At 49.8% G+C, this 14140-nt stretch overlaps 4 protein-coding genes across 4 annotated transcripts; 2 read left to right on the top strand and 2 right to left on the bottom strand.

The window, feature by feature from the left end:
• Nucleotides 1-4683: 4683 nt before the first annotated feature.
• Nucleotides 4684-7191, top strand: FTJAE_8650 (uncharacterized protein; the record flags this gene model as incomplete). The annotated part of the gene is made up of 1 exon (XM_037355489.1): nucleotides 4684-7191. The coding sequence occupies one exon, from the start codon at nucleotides 4684-4686 to the stop codon at nucleotides 7189-7191; it is 2508 nt and encodes an 835-aa protein (XP_037204243.1).
• Nucleotides 7192-7933: 742 nt separating this feature from the next.
• Nucleotides 7934-9360, top strand: FTJAE_8649 (L-lactate dehydrogenase (cytochrome); the record flags this gene model as incomplete). Its single annotated transcript, XM_037355487.1, has 5 exons — nucleotides 7934-7988; nucleotides 8036-8379; nucleotides 8426-8886; nucleotides 8938-9146; nucleotides 9197-9360. 5 exons carry the CDS (start codon nucleotides 7934-7936, stop codon nucleotides 9358-9360), a joined length of 1233 nt encoding a protein of 410 aa, XP_037204242.1.
• A 71-nt stretch (nucleotides 9361-9431) lies between these two features.
• On the bottom strand, nucleotides 9432-10397 carry FTJAE_8648 (alcohol dehydrogenase; the record flags this gene model as incomplete). Its single annotated transcript, XM_037355486.1, has 1 exon — nucleotides 9432-10397. One exon carries the CDS (start codon nucleotides 10395-10397, stop codon nucleotides 9432-9434), a length of 966 nt encoding a protein of 321 aa, XP_037204241.1.
• A 389-nt stretch (nucleotides 10398-10786) lies between these two features.
• Nucleotides 10787-12629, bottom strand: FTJAE_8647 (transcriptional activator of proteases prtT; the record flags this gene model as incomplete). Its single annotated transcript, XM_037355485.1, has 3 exons — nucleotides 10787-11454; nucleotides 11504-12561; nucleotides 12613-12629. The coding sequence occupies 3 exons, from the start codon at nucleotides 12627-12629 to the stop codon at nucleotides 10787-10789; spliced, it is 1743 nt and encodes a 580-aa protein (XP_037204240.1).
• Nucleotides 12630-14140: the final 1511 nt, after the last annotated feature.

Here is a 14140-nt window from a genome sequence, read left to right as displayed (position 1 = left end):
CGGAACCCGTCTCTTGTATCGAGGGCTCACCTCCTTTTGATCATCCCTTCAGTCGGTCTCCCTCGGTACCGACCTCGACTTCAACCCGGACTCAACTCAACTTCGCCGACCGTGGACACAGCATTTACCTCACCCACGTCCTCTCAAAAGGTCCACGGCCCATGGCCCCATTATCACGGTCTTATTACTCCTGAGTCTCACGACGAAGCCATATCCCTGAGTCCCCCCACGAGAGATATCCCGGCTCGACTTTCCATCATGATACAAACTACCCAGCCGAGTTCCGAGACCTTGTCTCCATCCCACGCCTTGAGATTATTATGACTGGATACAAGACAAACTCGGGCAACATTACTACCAGCTCAGACCGGGCGGGGAGACTCTCGGTTGCCCCGTATGGAGACGATGCCTGGATCCCGGATTGCCTCCGTGTGATAGCGGACTTCGGTGTGTGATGATGATGTAGCGAAGTAGTTGATACTCATGATGAGATGATGTTTCTCTGCCCTTGGTGTGTTGTAGAAGGGCAGATGAGAAGACGCTTGTCTTTACCTGATCCAATATTGATCGCTTCACCAGAGATACCTGGTGTTGAGAAGACAGTAGGCATTCTCATGTCCTAGCATGATCGTCATGCACAGATGTAAGTCTCCGCCGTTATCTCTTACGTCCCAGCTTTCTTCTTTCTCTAGCCCCTCTTTCTCTCCGTTATTTCCCTCAAGATATCTTGTTTTCTATCATCGTGTCTGTTTGCCGCGTTAGACGTGGGTCACGACAGCTCATCGTTTCCCATGGATCAATCACACACTCTCGATCCCATTTACACTCCCACGTCTGCACCCACACCTCCGGTAGCCCGATGTGTTTCCCATGACTAAAGTCTCCTCATGCACGGGCGCAATAGTCCTACGCTTTCACCAGTTCTTTGGGATATACTTTTACTGCCTTGTGTTTCCCATCCTCGCTTGGTGTAGGAGGGCCCAACACACCAATCATTGCCCAATCTTGCCAAAGATGCATGCGCGGGATGCATGCATGAATGGTACAGAACTAATCGACTCTGAACCGTCAATGTATTGGCTTTTGTGGTCCCCATCCATGCCCACGTTGTTCTCGATTATCCCTCATCGATCCGTCTCACTTATGCCTATCACACTCCGTTGTTGTTGATAGGCCTGTTCATCACACTGGTTCGTCACGTTCACATATCACGATGATGAACTAGCCCTCGCCGTGCATCTACTGCATGATTATCTTGGCTGTTGATTATCATTCCAGCGGCAAACATTACTCGATTGTTGCTGGCTTCACTTTAACATGATCATCCATCAGACATAGCTCGTCTGCTATTGGTTGCCTCACATTATCCGTCCCTCTTGTCGTCTTGGTTCACTACCCCACTCGGCGAATAAGTCTAACTCTTATTCCTCTCACATGTTCATATCCATTCTCATCGCTTCCTCTTACACCTTCTTGCTCTGTGTGTACCCCCATCCGGCATATCTATTCTCTTGATTCGTCCACGTACAGGACGAGGCATCTCGGTAGGCCCAAAGGGGAACTACCCCGGCTTGGATGCAGGGTCTCTAGGTACAACATCCTTCTTCTCTTTCTCTTGCAACCCCAGTTCAGGCCCCTACTCACCGGTGTGGGCAATGGACGAAACTATTTTAGTCAGTCCGGCTTGAGCCGCTCTAAAGCTCTGTCGTCGCTGGGATGAACCCCCACTCCCAAGTGTTCGAGTTCCATGGAAGCATGACTTGCTTCAGGTGCTGCCTTGTCCCTGGCAGCTAGACTGAGCTATCGGAATCCGGCTCAAGCTAAGACATCTATGGGTACTGGCCATGTCTTGCGAACTACATCTGCATGCGTTACGTGGCGATACCGCTACGATGTCAGCAGCAGGCCTCAGTAGCATGCCAATCCTACCTCTTCTGGAAAGAAACTGTCGGTTCCGCATCTGGTGCCGCTCGGTTCAATAGGTGCAAGTCTGCGTTGCAACGCTGGTGGCCATGAAACTCTTTCCCAGTGGCTGCATCTCGGGACGGCGCGAGTAGAGCTTGAGCTGGAGCTTCACGGTGGAGAGCTCTCCCTGTAGTGGAGGCTCGGCGCAACCACCATGCACCATCTCGGCCAATTACAGAAACATGGGCCTCCCACATCGTACATGGGCATGCGGGGTGAAGGTCACTTTGACTTGGGAGGACCCTGAGACTTGGTTGGATTCGAGACAAGTTGGTGATGCACATGCGGTGGAGTCACTCCCACCTCCATCCACGCCCATACCCACGCCGGATGCGATAATCAGACAACCGAGAGATGGAGTATGATGGAAGATGGTTGAGAATATGAGGCTTCGAAAAGTATAAGAAGGGCGGTTCATCTCGCTCAAATCGGGTTCTGTTCATCATCCAACAATCTCACTCTTCAACACACACACACAACACTTACAACTTTTTCGAAGGCCTTCTTCACCAACAATTATCAACATGTCTCCCTGGTGAGCTCCCCTCAATCTGCTACTACCTCTTAATGGTTATCGAGCCTGAAAGAGTTGTAACGGTGAAGCATCGAACATCCGACTAACAGTATCCAGCTCTTGCTGCAACCACGAGGCCTCTGCCTGCGGCACTGACTGCTCTTGCTGCAAGGTTAGCTCCTACCAGACACCATCTCATATATTGAACAACTTCTAATCACTCGATAGCACTAAATTCCTTCTTCCATCACCAACGACACTCGGCCATGACAACGACACTCGCGGATCTTCAAGGGCCATGCTTCCAGGGTACGATACAGGAGGGTATCTAATGCGAGCTCAACGAGCAAGTCGGACAGACAGGTACAATGGAAAGGAAAGAAAGAAAGAAATAGAGACATGCTAGTCATGGACTGGAACCGCCAACTTTCGATGGCAGCGCAGTTTAGAGACAATTGAAGCTTGCATGCCTTGAACATGTACCTCATCTCATGTGACATCTTGACTCGCCTTGCATGAATCTCAACAGCAGTACATAGATCTCGATTCTTGTCGTTACTATCGGAACGACATGATATCGTGCATGGTGAGAATATTAGAGTTTCCTAGCTCTAGACTAAGCAACGTCACACGCAAGAGATGGAGGCAGATAAATCTGAGATAGCCGCTGCAACCGTTGGAGGCTAAGCTGGAAGCATACTAGAGATGGACAAGATCAGATGGAATCGACCCCTCTTTTGGGCTGTTTCATTGTGAGGGCCGAGGATATAGCGTTTCTGGTTCGGATATTGGCGTGGAGGAGCACGACGGCCCGGAATGACATGGGCGATATCGTTTACTCGGGAAGATGTTTAGATATGAACGATGAGAAGTAATGGAGGAGGTTGTGAGATTATGAGATTATCGTGGTGATATAGGGTAAAGTCGAGGCAAAAGCAATGTTCCCCGCTTCAAGGCTGACATGATCTACACCAACCTGTTCTACAGGTGAATCCACTATCTTGATATGCCTTTTCAATCCAACCTCGATGTCTTGATGGAATCATTCTTGAACAAGGCAGTGTCTTGAAAGTAAGATCGCGTAGCACTTCTGATCTATCTTTGGCGACAGGATCATCTCCAGCTGCGGATCAACTCTGATCCTACAGGGTCCATCCCGTCAAAGCGTTTTGATCTGAGTGAGATTCTAGTGATCGCTGCGCCATAAAAAGGATTGAAACCACCTAACAACCCACTTTACTTGTATGTACAGCTCACTCACTCGGTGTCGACTTACCCAATACAGAGCACAACACAACACGAATCATCAGTAACTAAATGTGAGGCTGTTTCACAATCATCAAATTACGTCATCGTGAATTCTCCGCACAATCTGCATCTGCATCTCTTCTTTTTTCAACCTGCCAAGTCATTGCCAAGTGAGGCTGTGTAAACCAGCCTCGTTCACAAAAAAATCAGATTCTTTACATTAAATGCAATTCTTATTCAAAGTCTTTTTGGTGGTATTATCGCCTGGGTTGAGAATTAGTTCCTGTGGATGTCTCAGTTGATCCTTGCTGCGTTCATCTCGGATCGAATCTCGCTGCCGCTTTTCCTGCCAATATCTAATTTGAGGCGAGTAATATACCATCAGCGACACTTTTCTTATATTTGAAAGAGATTCTCTTCTTCTCCTTCGTCTTCTTCTTTACCGCTTCTTTCTTTTCTTTCTTTGTCTCCATCACTTGGCCCCCAAGCCCCGCTTCACGAACCAACCTGCGCCGCGTCCGAAGGAGTTTGTTTCATGACCACGATCTGTTGGTTGTGTTGTATTCATCTCGAAATAACCGCCTGATATTTTAAACTTGGCAGCGGCTCTGCATCTTTTTATAGCGACCGCCTACGCACTCATCACCTACCAAGTAACTATTTGGCAACTCGACTCTCCCTTTTTTATTCTTCTCTTCAGCGTTTATTTATTCCCCTTATTTAAACGCCACTAATAAGAAATCATCCCTGCTTCTCTTTTCCCTTGATTCTTTTTTTATCTTTTTGGCGCCAGCGCCAAGAGTGGAGAACCGGAATCTAGCAGCCGAGACGGGGGTCAAAGAAACCCGGTTCCTCCCCGAGAATCACGGAGCGTCAACGGCGCCAAAACGACTTCAATCTTCGGGCAGCCGAACCCATTTCCCATCTCACTCACTCACTCCGTGACAATGCCGGATATGCTGGATCCAGGAACTCCGACCGTCACGCCTCCCGTCTCTCCAGGCGGTGGCGTCGAGAGGCGTCGCTCACGGAACCCTCTCAAGAACATGATGCAGCATCTCACTGTGGATCCTCCCCCGGCTGATGACGACCGTGAGCCCAGGAGGGCTTCTCTCATTCGGAGGATCAGCTGGCGCAAGAGTCGTAGTCCTTCAGCGCATTCCGATAGATCGGGAGGACAGCCGCAGGACCCTAATCTGTGCACGGCGTGTGCGGGTTGGGCGGCTGATATCGACTCAACGTTTGACACCATGGATGATTTCTTCATGAGAGCTCTGAATCCGACTTCTGCGGATACGTTTGAGAACAAGGAGCATTCGCTAGGGCGGTTAAAGGAGCTTGAAGAGAATCGCTTCATGACAAAATGTCCACTCTGCAAGCTCTTCCTCTCAGTGCACATTCCCAGCGAGGGAGAGGGCGATTTATATCTTTCTGGGTTTTCAAGTCGCGATACAAATTACCTCATCGACAATCAGAGCATGTTTGAGCAGGGCCACTCAGCAAAGAATAAGATGAAAGGCGTCAGTCCAGCATATCTAGGCGTGGTCCCCAAAAAGAGCGGTGATGGCGCATTGAGCTGGGATGTGAGCGCTGATTGGTTCCGCGGGTCTGGTATGCTCTATCGAACGATGCCTGAGCCACCGAATGAACTCCTCAGCGCTAGATCAGAAGGGAAGCATTCACGTGCGAATTCTATGACCGATAATGCCGGTTGGCAGAAACGTGGTATTTGGGGTCGTGAGCTGGAGGGTGTGATTGATATGAGCATTGGAGTGGATTGGCTACGGTTCTGCGAATTCTATCACCAGGGACGATGTGGCCGAAAACCCGTTACGCGGGAGATGCCGGGTTTTAAGCTTGTTGATTGCGCAAAGAATCCTCCTCAGGTGGTCACTGCGTCTATCACAGAACGATATGCGGCGTTGAGTTATGTCTGGGGAAACAAAACGACGGAAACATGGCCCAAGGTTGTATGGGATGCTGTCATTGCGACTAAAGATCTCGGCATCAGGTATCTCTGGGTTGATCGTCTATGCATGGAGGATGTTCAGCCTGCAGAGCGGATGCAGCAGATTGCGAGGATGGACGATATCTTTGAAGGCGCCATACTAGCTATCATTGCAGCTTGTGGTGAGGATGCAGATTATGGTCTTCCTGGCGTGGGATCACGAACTCGACCAGCTCAGCCAAAGTACGAATTCGTCAACTCCAACATCACGCTTGTATCGAGTCTTCAGGATCCACGGTTGGCGATTAAGAACTCAACGTGGTATCAGCGAGGCTGGACATATCAAGAAGGACTCCTTGCGAGACGGCGCTTGATCTTTACGGATCAGCAGATGTACTGGGAATGCGAGGGCATGTGCTGTCCTGAGTCACTCATCCTACCGCTTGAGTATTACCACGACATGGAGGAACAGCGGATGTGTGACTTTATGCGTCCTGGCCTTTTCAACGGTGTGTCGTTCGTTGATGGAAGTTGGGAGCGTTGGAAGAGATTACCAGGCAAGGCTGAAGATCCAAGCACGCTTAGTATCTTCCGAGAAGCAGACCAACATATCGGAAACTACACACGACGAGACCTTACATACGACCGAGATTCACTAGATGCGTTCCTCGGCATGCTAAGACGTCTTGAGACCACTGTCGGCCGCGGGAAGATGTTCAACATCCTCGGCATTCCCCTCTGGGCACCACAAATGGACCAAGGACCAGCCGTCCAAGGCCTCCCACGCACGCGCGACATCTTTGCCCTCTCAACATGTTTCTGGCACCACAAAGAAGGCGTCATCGCCACAAGACGTCCTCACATGCCCAGTTGGACATGGGCAGGCTGGAAAGGCCCAGTTGATCTCTACTCCTCTATCACAGTGGTAGATCCCGACACAAAAGCCGTTCAGCGCAAGCATAACCACCATCACTACGTCTCCGCCACGCATGTATCGCGCAACGATCCTAATTCTATCCGCTGGACGTACTCACCCAACATCGTACTCGTCAACCGCGATGGAAGTGTAGCATATGACTTTGGCGCCTCGACCGCAGTGACAGGCCAGCCCCCCTCTCCACCGAATCTTCACATCCGCCCCTATGGGATCCACGTCCCCAATCCTTTCGTCCTCGACCGCGTAAAAGCGCGTTCTCACCCTGACGGATGGATCTTCAACCGCGTCAGCGTCGACATACGTATGAGTCGCGGAGCTGGCTCAATGCGCGAGTACATTGAGCGTCACGCGCGGGGTGAACAAATGACTGTGCTGTGGTTTGTAGAAGAGGCGCTTGTCATGCTGCTTGTTGTTGAGCGGACGGAGAGGGAGGGCAGAATTGTGTGGGAGAGGGTTGGGAGGATGAGGATGGGGTTTCCGGAGGAGGCGAAGGATGTGGTCAAGAGGTGTGGACGGTTGGAGAAGATGGTGGAGGAGTTGCCGCTGAGGAGATTGGGAGAGGATATTGTTATTGAGTAGGGTGTGTGTTATTAGGGTAGTATATATTGTAATATCAGGTATTTTGAGTTATGAAAGTTTGATGAGTGAAGTGAGGAGATGTTTGGTGAATGAACAATCGTAGCTTTGTTTAGGGTTGCATTTGTTTGTTGTGAGTCGGGCCAGGTTGTGATTCCTGTTGTTGTGGTTGGGAAGAAAGAATATGGTGAAAGAGGCATGTCCCTACTTAGTTTGCTTGTAGAGGCGACTGGTGATATTAGACGCTCTCCATGATGTTGATGTTGATGTCGATAGATGGACCAAAGGAATCCGAGATTGTGACCCAAATTAGTATCTTGACCATCCCGACAATTGGCTGAATACTAGCACTCCATATCGAAGAATGCATAAAAATTAGATAATATGAATCTTTGCATGCTCACACAGATCTCTTGTATCCATTTCTTCATGAGTGAGTGCTCGTGGGCTCAGCTGAGGTCCATCGGAGAGAAGACCGAACAAGGCAAATCTCAGGCCATCGGCAACATGACCGTGTCGATGCCGCGGTGCCACTCGCGCCAAAATAGCCCGAGACGACGGGTCATGATGAAAGGTGAGGAGTCCGATTGCGGGGACTGATGTTGCACTAAAGATGATCTACGGATGCTACCCAAAGATATAAGAAGACCGGGCATGATGAGACAACGATAACAGTAGGGTCTCAGTCTCAATTGTATACTGTCACCAGCTTTACTTCAGTGAACAATTGCAATTAACCGCCATCATGAGTGATCTCGCAGCAATGGAGTCTGAATCTCCCAACATCCCACCTCCTCGCGGTATTCACTCTCACCCTCACTCAAACAACACTCACTAACAACCCCAGAAATCCAACTCCCATCCTCCGTCCCAACCCTCGATCAAATCCTCTCAGCAAACGACTTTTCCCTCGCCGCGCAAAAAGCGCTATCACCAAAAGCATGGGCTTTCTACTCCTCCGCCGCCACCGATCTCGTCACAGTCTCCAAGAACAAGGAACTCATCCGCCGAGTCATGCTTCGCCCGAGAATTCTACGGAATGTCGCTGAAGTCAGTATCAAGAGAAATATCCTAGGGCTCGAGAGTAAGGCGCCGTTTATTATGTGTCCTGCTGCCATGGCGACGCTGGCGCATCCGGATGGTGAGCTTGGTTGGAGTAGAGCAGCTGCCAGTGAAGGAATCTTTGAGATTGTAAGTCAAAAGCTATTGTTACATGAGATATGAGCTAACCTTGTAGATCTCGAGTAACGCTTCCTACTCCCTCCCCAACATCATCGGCGCAGCTCCCCCAGGCCATCCCTTCTTCCTCCAACTCTACGTAAACTCGCACCGCCCCAAAACGATCGAACTCCTACGCCGCGCTCGCTCCCTCGGTATAAAAGCCATCTTCGTGACCGTCGACGCCCCCGTCCCCGGAAAACGCGAAGCCGACGAACGAGCCCCCCAAGCTGTTGTTATAAAATCTGCAATGAGTGGTAGTGAGAGCAGTAAAGATGGTAAGGGCAGTGGACTCGGACGGTTGATGGGGCAGTATATCGATAAGAGCCTCTCGTGGGAGGATTTGGAGTGGATTAGACGGGAGAGCTCTGTGCCGATTGTGCTCAAGGGGGTTCAGACTGTGGAGGATGTTAAGTTGGCGGTTGAGTATGGTGTTGAGGGTGTTATGTTGAGTAATCACGGTGGGAGGTCTCTCGACGGGTAAGTTTACTCTCATCCGCTTCACAAGGAGAGTTTCTGACAGATGTACAGTGCTCCGGCTTCGATCCTTATACTCCTTGAGGTCCGGAAGCGGTTCCCTGAAGCTTTTGAACATCTTGAGATCTTCATCGACGGAGGCTTTGAGCGTGGGTCTGATATCCTCAAGGTCATTGCACTAGGAGCCACTGCTGTTGGAATTGCAAGACCGTTCTTGTATTCGTTGGTGTATGGTCAAAAGGGCGTTGAACACCTTTCACAGAGTAAGTTATCTGAATGGTGTTGATGTGGTAGTGGCTAACATGCTGTTTAGTTCTTAAGGATGAGCTTGAGACATCAATGAGGCTCGCAGGCATTACTAGCCTGGAGCAGGCAACACCTGAACTTGTTAATACCTTAGATGTCGACCATTTGGTTACTTCTGGTCGTATTGAGCCGAGTTCAGTGTCACGAAGAGTGAGGTCTTCAAAGCTGTAGGACAGAAGTTGCGATGTTTGACTATACCCATTATAAATTGATAGAGATAGAATCACTTAATAATAAAAGCCCTACTGTGAACTCTTTAATCTCTCCTGGAAAGCCTTGACAGCATCAACCAACTCCCCATCCCCATCCAACCCAAGACCCCTGGCCCTACTCGCATCAAACCACGGCGGCCAGCTCTTCACAATCTTATACAATGCCTCGTCCTGTTCCTCCTTGACATAACCAACCGCCTCTTTCCCACCAACCTTCTCAACAGCATCTAGGATATCCTGTACACTAACAGTAATACCTGGAAGATTCACAATCCTTGAGTCTCCAAACTTCTCGGCGGGTATATCCTTGATATTGATCAAGTTCTTGATCACAGTCGCTGGGCTGCAGATCCACATCGATATATCCTTCGGCACGGGGAGGACGTTAGGAATGCCCTGCAGACTTTCGCGGACTATACCTGACGCGAAACTCGACGCTGCAGCGGAGGGCTTTCCAGGTCGAACCACCACCGTCGGCAACCTCACGATCCTCCCATCGATCAAGCCCCTTCTCGAAAAGTCATTCACCAACAACTCAGCAATAAGCTTCTCCGCACCATACGAAGATCTCGGCTGCGGCAGTGTCTTCTCAGTAACATATCCCTCCTCCGGTCCATAAACAGCGCAAGAACTCGAAAACACAACTTTGACTCCGGGGAGGTTATTTCTCAGAGCGTCGAGAACGTAGCGGACTGAATCAACGTTGACTTGAAGACCGAGATCGAGATTCGCTTCTGAGCCGCCGGACATGAGCCCGTGGAAGAGATACACTGCTTCAAAGGGCTGAGATGTTATGAGTTGTTCGACGACAGAGGGTTTGGTGAGATCTGCGGCGAGAGAAGTGATGCGCTGGGCGTGTTGAGTTGGGACGGGAGGTTCAGAGATGTCGGTTATTGTGAGATGGATTGAGGGTGAGGAGTTGAGAAGAGGAGCTATGATTTCTTGGCCGATGAAGCCACCGGCGCCTGTGATGAGAATATGCTGTGTATTGGCCATTTTGGTGTTGAATTGATATAGGCTAGTGATTGTGTTAGTGATGAAGTGAGTGAGTTGTTGTGTTTAAATGGTTGTTTGGTCGGATAAGATTGATCCACTATCGCGGGGTGAATGAGGTTATCCGTGTTCCCGCAGAAGATGATGCGGAGTCGACGGAACGAAATCCGAGATGCACAAACTGTGGAGAGAAGTTGCAGTAGATGGAGGGATCATCACGTACATTGGGGGAGCAGATATGATACATCTCTAGTCATGCTTCACCCAGATACAGGCTAGTTATCCGATCACGGAGCATCAGCGGATAAGAATATCTCTTCAGCTTCATACCCAAGCCCTATCACGTACAAACAACAAGGTATTCCCAAGCAAAAACGCCCATTATCCCCATCCTATTGCGGCCTCATCCCATAATCAGCATCAGGATACGTCGGAAGCGACTGTCCCGAAGCATCAACCGTAAACATACTCGGATCGAACCTGAAAACCGGCGAGAGCCCAAAGCTCATGTCGTAGTCAAAGAACGTATCCCCATCCATGTCAGTGTACACCTGATTCCCCGGCACGACCATATCAACATGCTCAACCGCGTTATTATACACCGCAGGCTGTACCTGTCCCAGATCCGGTGTAGCTAACGTAGCAGTCATGCGCTCCAACCCGCCCGCCATGAGATTCGCAAGATGCCACTTACCGGCTTTTAGAGATCGAAATTGTCGAACGAGGTTTGTTGTGAGGTCGTGCACGCGCTGGCGCTCGATGAGATCGCTGCCGTATTTGACTGCTACTTTTATGAGGAACATGCAGGCAAAGGCTGTCATGGAAAGCATGTACGAGGGCATCCCTACGATGCCGACTGCGACGTCTGGGTCGGTTATTATGAGGTCGATGATGGCGGTTGCGGCGTTGACGGCTTGCATGGCGCAGTCGAGGAAATAGTGAGGGATGGGCGCGTCGTTGGAGAGACCGCGGAAGATGTGTGAGTAGAGATGGATCTGGGCAAAGTTGTAGTGAAGAATGGTTCCTTTTCGAGGGAATGAGCCGATTTGAGTCCATTGCTCTGTAAATGAGTCAGTATAAGTCGGGGACAAGCGTTGATGTTGACTTACCAGGCAATTCTCCCATCCATCGAGTATACCACTCATCCAACTGCCGTCTGAACTGCAGTATGTGATTCAGGTATACCCTCGGGATCGGCTCACCCTTATCCGTCCCAAAGAGCTCTCGAATATTCCGCAGAATACTAACCAGCATAACCTGGCCCGTCAACCTCTTATCCTCCTCCGTCGCAACCGGCGATTTCAAGAACTGCTCCCATCCCTGAATCGACGAATCCTCCTGTACAATCGAAGGCCGTCCATACAAAGTCGCAAGGTGCTGATCACAGATATACAGTATATACCACAACCGCGCACAATCCGCCGCCTCCTGACTCTGCTCCTTGATAGCCTGATTATAGCTATTATGCAAATTACACTCCGCCGCGCGTCGAATAGCATACCCCGAGAGCATCCAGGAAAGATCGCTTAGCCAATATGAAGCAACGCACATGGCGCGAAGATAATCACGATCGATGCGCCGCTCAAACATTGACTTTTCCATGAGGCGTCGGAACTCTCCACTGCAGATTCCGTAGATGTTGTCGGCTTTGGGATCGTGTAGTGCAGCTACTGTGAGTGTCGCGGCGGAGAGGATGGGACTTTTGCGACGGAGCTCTTCGAGGGTCATGTATCGACAGCCGATTCCGTACATATACCGATCTAAACGGTCGCGATACAGAGAGAAGAGACTTTCTGCATCTGCTAGCGAGAGCGCACCACGAGCGATAAAGTCGTTGATGGCGTTTCCCTTTTGGGCCTCAGGGTTATCGGGTGATCGAAGAGCACTGAGTTTAGTAAGAGTGTAAAGTGAGTGAATAGGCACATAAGGAAGCCCTTCATCCTCAGGCGTCGCTTTGGGTGAGTTGTCACATGAAGGACCACGGAATTCCTCTTGTGACACAGAGAGATTATGAGACGTATTTGCCTGGTCGTCTTTAGGTGGTGACCCTTCTTCTCGTGCGTTGATGCTTTGTAGGGGTGGGAGTTCTGGGAGGCTGAGTTTGGTCATGACTTGTCTTAGAGCGCTGTGCATTTGCTCTAGATCCTGGACCACTGATTCGGAGAATCTGATTTGTTAGTTATCATGAGATGGTGAGTGATGAAGAGGCAGGGCTTACTGTGACTTTTCATCCATGATGGTTTGAAGACTTTTGCTCAAGACACAGCCTAGATTTCTCTCCGCGCATCTTCGACATGGCGGGCCACTTTCATCCATCAAACATTTGATCTACCACAATTAACTCTGACTCATCTCAATGCAGTTTCTTAATCTCACCTTGTGTTTTCGACATGCTGCGCACGCCTTGATCTTGCGTGAGATCTGAGGAACTGTACCGTCATTGGACACAACTCCCGTGATGCTTTGCCGATGAGAAGCAGTTCTCCCATTTCCATTTGGACGAGCTGGCGTCGGGGCCTGTCTTGTCAGCTAATTCTCATAACAAGAACATCAAGACATACCGCCGCTTCAGCGGTGGTCGCTCCAGCAGAGTCCGACCACGTTCTTTTAGCCATCATGAATCTTCTGTTTCCGTCTTGAGTCCCTCAATTGACCGTGTCGCGTGAATGAGTCGATCTTCGCGACCAACCCCTGACCGTCAAGAATGACACACAGCAGCACTCAATCGCTTATCTCTTAGACATACGCTCATCGGCATATGCATATCGCAGGGGTTAAATACCCGGGGATAGATGAACTGCAGCGTTTTCGACAAAAAAGAGAATCAGTTCTTCAGGTTAAAAAGAGTCAGGCAAACGTCCAAGTTAAATGGGGAAATGTCCCCGACTTTGGACTAATTACCTCGGGCCAATTAGATGAGGTTTATTGTGCTGAAGAGGACCCGTAATTTGCCTCCCCGCAATCGCTGAGAGTGTGAGTGCGGGGTAGCCGAAGTAGGGATTTAGAGGTTGACATTCGACCTGGGCTGCAGCAAGACTCTCTAGGTACTGTAAGCAATGAGGTTTGGGAGACTTGAATACGCGCATTCTTCAACTGGTTTTTCATATTTGAACTTCACTACGAAAAGCCTAACCGGTGCTGGAAGGAGAGAATAGACAGACCCTCCACTATGGTCATTCACCAAGCGTAGACTTGTTGTTATGTGCAATTTACTGAAGAAAATAAGGGTCCAATTACCATGCATCTTTGCTACAGACAAATAAAGTAAATGATAGAAAATTGACATACCTAGATCACAGGAGCTAATAAAGACCAAAGTCGGGTGGCATCTTGGTTAGAGTCCAGTGATAGTCTTTCCGTATTACACTCCGCGTGAGATTAGGTTCCAAGATCAAGTATAGATAAAGCCGCTACAACGTTGACCGTTGAACCGGGAACCCTTTGAAGAGTGGATGAATTTCAATGCGTCGATCATAGCAACGTTAGCTGCCTGGTCAGAGCACGCACGCACGCGACGTCAGCGACGTCACATCCCCCCACCGCGGGGCGATAACAAGAAAGTCCCAACTTCTCAACACCAAAACCTTCCATCACCACATCCAACCTCCCCTCTCTATCAATCTCTCCCTCGCTAATCTCAAAATGCCAAAAAAACTCTCCAAGAACCCGCTCCCGCCGAGCACCTCAACCCTCTCCACAATCTCAACAGCATCAACTTCATCCACCGCCCTCCCATCCTCCCGTCG

This window comes from Fusarium tjaetaba (genome assembly GCF_013396195.1).
Source record: "Fusarium tjaetaba strain NRRL 66243 chromosome Unknown NRRL66243_c0000189, whole genome shotgun sequence".
NCBI lineage: Eukaryota > Fungi > Ascomycota > Sordariomycetes > Hypocreales > Nectriaceae > Fusarium > Fusarium tjaetaba.
The sequence above is the reverse complement of the archived record's forward strand: the minus strand, read 5'-3'. Positions and strand labels throughout refer to the sequence as shown.